The sequence below is a fragment of the Cyprinodon variegatus genome, unplaced genomic scaffold, assembly GCF_000732505.1.
Source record: "Cyprinodon variegatus isolate N-32 unplaced genomic scaffold, C_variegatus-1.0 Scaffold611, whole genome shotgun sequence".
Taxonomy (NCBI): domain Eukaryota; kingdom Metazoa; phylum Chordata; class Actinopteri; order Cyprinodontiformes; family Cyprinodontidae; genus Cyprinodon; species Cyprinodon variegatus.
Genome location: NW_015151064.1, coordinates 378,276 through 380,786, shown reverse-complemented (window position 1 = coordinate 380,786; position 2,511 = coordinate 378,276). Strand labels below are relative to the sequence as shown.

At 34.3% G+C, this 2,511-nt stretch overlaps 1 protein-coding gene across 1 annotated transcript in view; it reads right to left on the bottom strand.

The window, feature by feature from the left end:
- Nucleotides 1–2,511, bottom strand: part of LOC107096279 (protein phosphatase 1 regulatory subunit 1C-like) — an 18,414-nt gene that overhangs the window by 8,143 nt on the left and 7,760 nt on the right. The window contains exons 3-4 of the mRNA XM_015392863.1: nt 1,693–1,730; nt 839–893 (exon numbers count right to left, since the gene is read on the bottom strand). Coding sequence (XP_015248349.1) covers nt 839–893; nt 1,693–1,730 — 93 coding nt within the window. The remainder of the gene's footprint in view (nt 1–838; nt 894–1,692; nt 1,731–2,511) is intronic.

Sequence of the window (2,511 nt, the reverse complement as noted above, 5' to 3'; positions counted from 1 at the left end):
CCATAAAAATAAGTAGTAAAGTAAAGTAAAAATATCAGAAAAATCTACTTGAGTACAGTAACGAAGTATTTGTACTTCATTACTTCCCATCTCTGCAGCAAACAGGCCAGATCATGACATTAATAAATGTAATATTATCAATTTTTATTTTTATTCTTTCTTAAATGAAGTTTGAAAAATGATATTTGAAAAAATTTGAAAGAAAATCTGATAAAAAAAAGCAAAGTAGACCTAATAAGAAAAACTTTTTTTTTATTAAGAAGTGTTTCAAAGTTTTATTTCTTTCTTTATTTTTTTCTAGCAGCAATATTGAAACAAAATGCACTCCATACCCTTTAAACAGACAAAGTGTGGGTTAATTGGGTCTCAGCCTAATGTTGGTCTGATTACAGATATCACTTCCAGCCGAGCATCTCACCTCCCGCTGGATCCCGCTAAAAAACAAGATCAAAGGCTAAAAAGAGAAAATAAAAAGGCCAGACCCGGCCTGAAAAAAACAAAACTATGAAAACAACTGAAAAAATAAAGAAATAATGGAATGTCAAAGAAAACAAACAAAACGTTCAACAAAACCAGACTTAAAAAGGATGGAGAACCCCACATGCACAGCTGTAACCCTCAGACATTACCTGCTGAGGAGAAAACTGTTCAGCTGGATTTGAAAAAGACAGCGAGGACACATGAGGACGCACTAGAACGCACGCTCACCTCCTGCCATGCAACTTCTCTTCTATGTTGTGCTTCTGCACTCCATTTTAAACCTAAGATCTTCTCATTTTCTCTGTTAGTGATCAAACATACTTGGATCATTTTACAGAAACAAGTTAAAGCTGTTTACCTTTTATTGAGGGGGGGGCATAGGTGCTCTGCTTCCTCTGGGCAGCATCTGAAGCCTGCAAAACATAACTCTAAAGTAAATTAGTTTTTCTAATTTAGTTTTTATAAAGAAGGAATTTAAACTGATAACTAAGACTAAATAGCTATAATATAATTATCCTACACAAAAAAACACATTAAAATCTCAGTAATATAATGATATATAATAAGTCTTCCTTTAGACATATTAGAAATAGTTGAACAAACTGAACCATCTTTACTCATTTCAACGCCATGATCAATGATTGCCAAAATAAAACCATTTAGATCTCCCTGTTATCAGTCTGGAAGACATTGGATAAAAAACCCTCTATCATTACTCTCATATTATCACAAATATAGATTTACTTAGTTTTGACAATTTTTTTCAATATACAAATTTAAAATCAGTCTTCAGAATTCAAAATACTTATTCTGAACAAATGACATTCCCTGCCTTTGATCACACCCTTTCATATTTAGCCTGTAGTGGTAAATAAAAATATATTTAAAGATTAACTGTGTCAGCATCAGTTCTGGTAAAATATTGGTGATAATGTGTATATATATATATATATAGTTTGAATTGTTTGAGTGTGCAGCTTTTAGGAAGCATTGGTGCTCAGCCTGTTAGTCAATAGATGCCGTTAATAACCAGGTCAGCCATTGTGTGGGGGGGCTTTAGCTCGGGGCCCTGGGCAAATTGAGCAGCAGGAAGTCAGACATGTGGACACCACAGACTACCCTCCAGTTTTAATAGAGAATACTTTCTGCACCTTTAGCTTTTCTCATATCATCTCTCTGATTCTGTGTGTAGTTGCAAACAGTTTTCCAAACCTGTGGCTCTCCAATGGCGTGCTGTTGGTCTCCAACATCTGTGAGAGAGATGAAATAAGGAGTGATTGCTTTACATGCAAACTAAACATTAAAACATTACATCTTATCACTGATCTTGTCCCTCCAGCTGTGAATTTTCTCCTCCATGTGACTTTAGACCACACAGTTCATGTCTCATCTAGATAACATCCTTTAAAATCACAGTAGAGGAAGAAGTTTTCCTAAAAACTGGTCCTTGAATAAATTAAGATGTTTTGCAAATCTCCTGCAGTTTTACATCCCAAGGTATATTTAACATTTTTGGTGTATTGTGGTCATTCTCATATCGTTTTTACACATATGTTCTTTCTAGCTCATTGTGCTTCTTCTAATGGTTACAGTTTCATTTTTCTGTGAGGTTATTTCATTCATGCAATCCATTTGTAGCCTTTTCTACTTTTTTATTATTATCTTATAAATGTTATGAGCAGGGAACGCATTATTCATTTTGACTCTATGGTTTTCAGGATTAATCCGTCTTGTCCTGCAGTAGTGTTGATTCTATCTTTTACTACAAGCTGTTAAACAACCTTTGAAAAGAGTCTGTAGCGTGAGTAGGCTGCTGTATAATCTGCACATAGAAACTATTGCTACAATAATGCAAACAGCAGGGATTTTATAACAATAACCTTAGATAGTTTAATACCTCATATGGTTAATTTATGCTGAATGCTTGAAGTGGCTTGAGTCATATAGCGAAGCTTATTTGATCACATATAATGACTTGTAGGGGGAGGAACGGTGAGTTCACTCCTTAGTATGAGAAGTATAGAATATAAT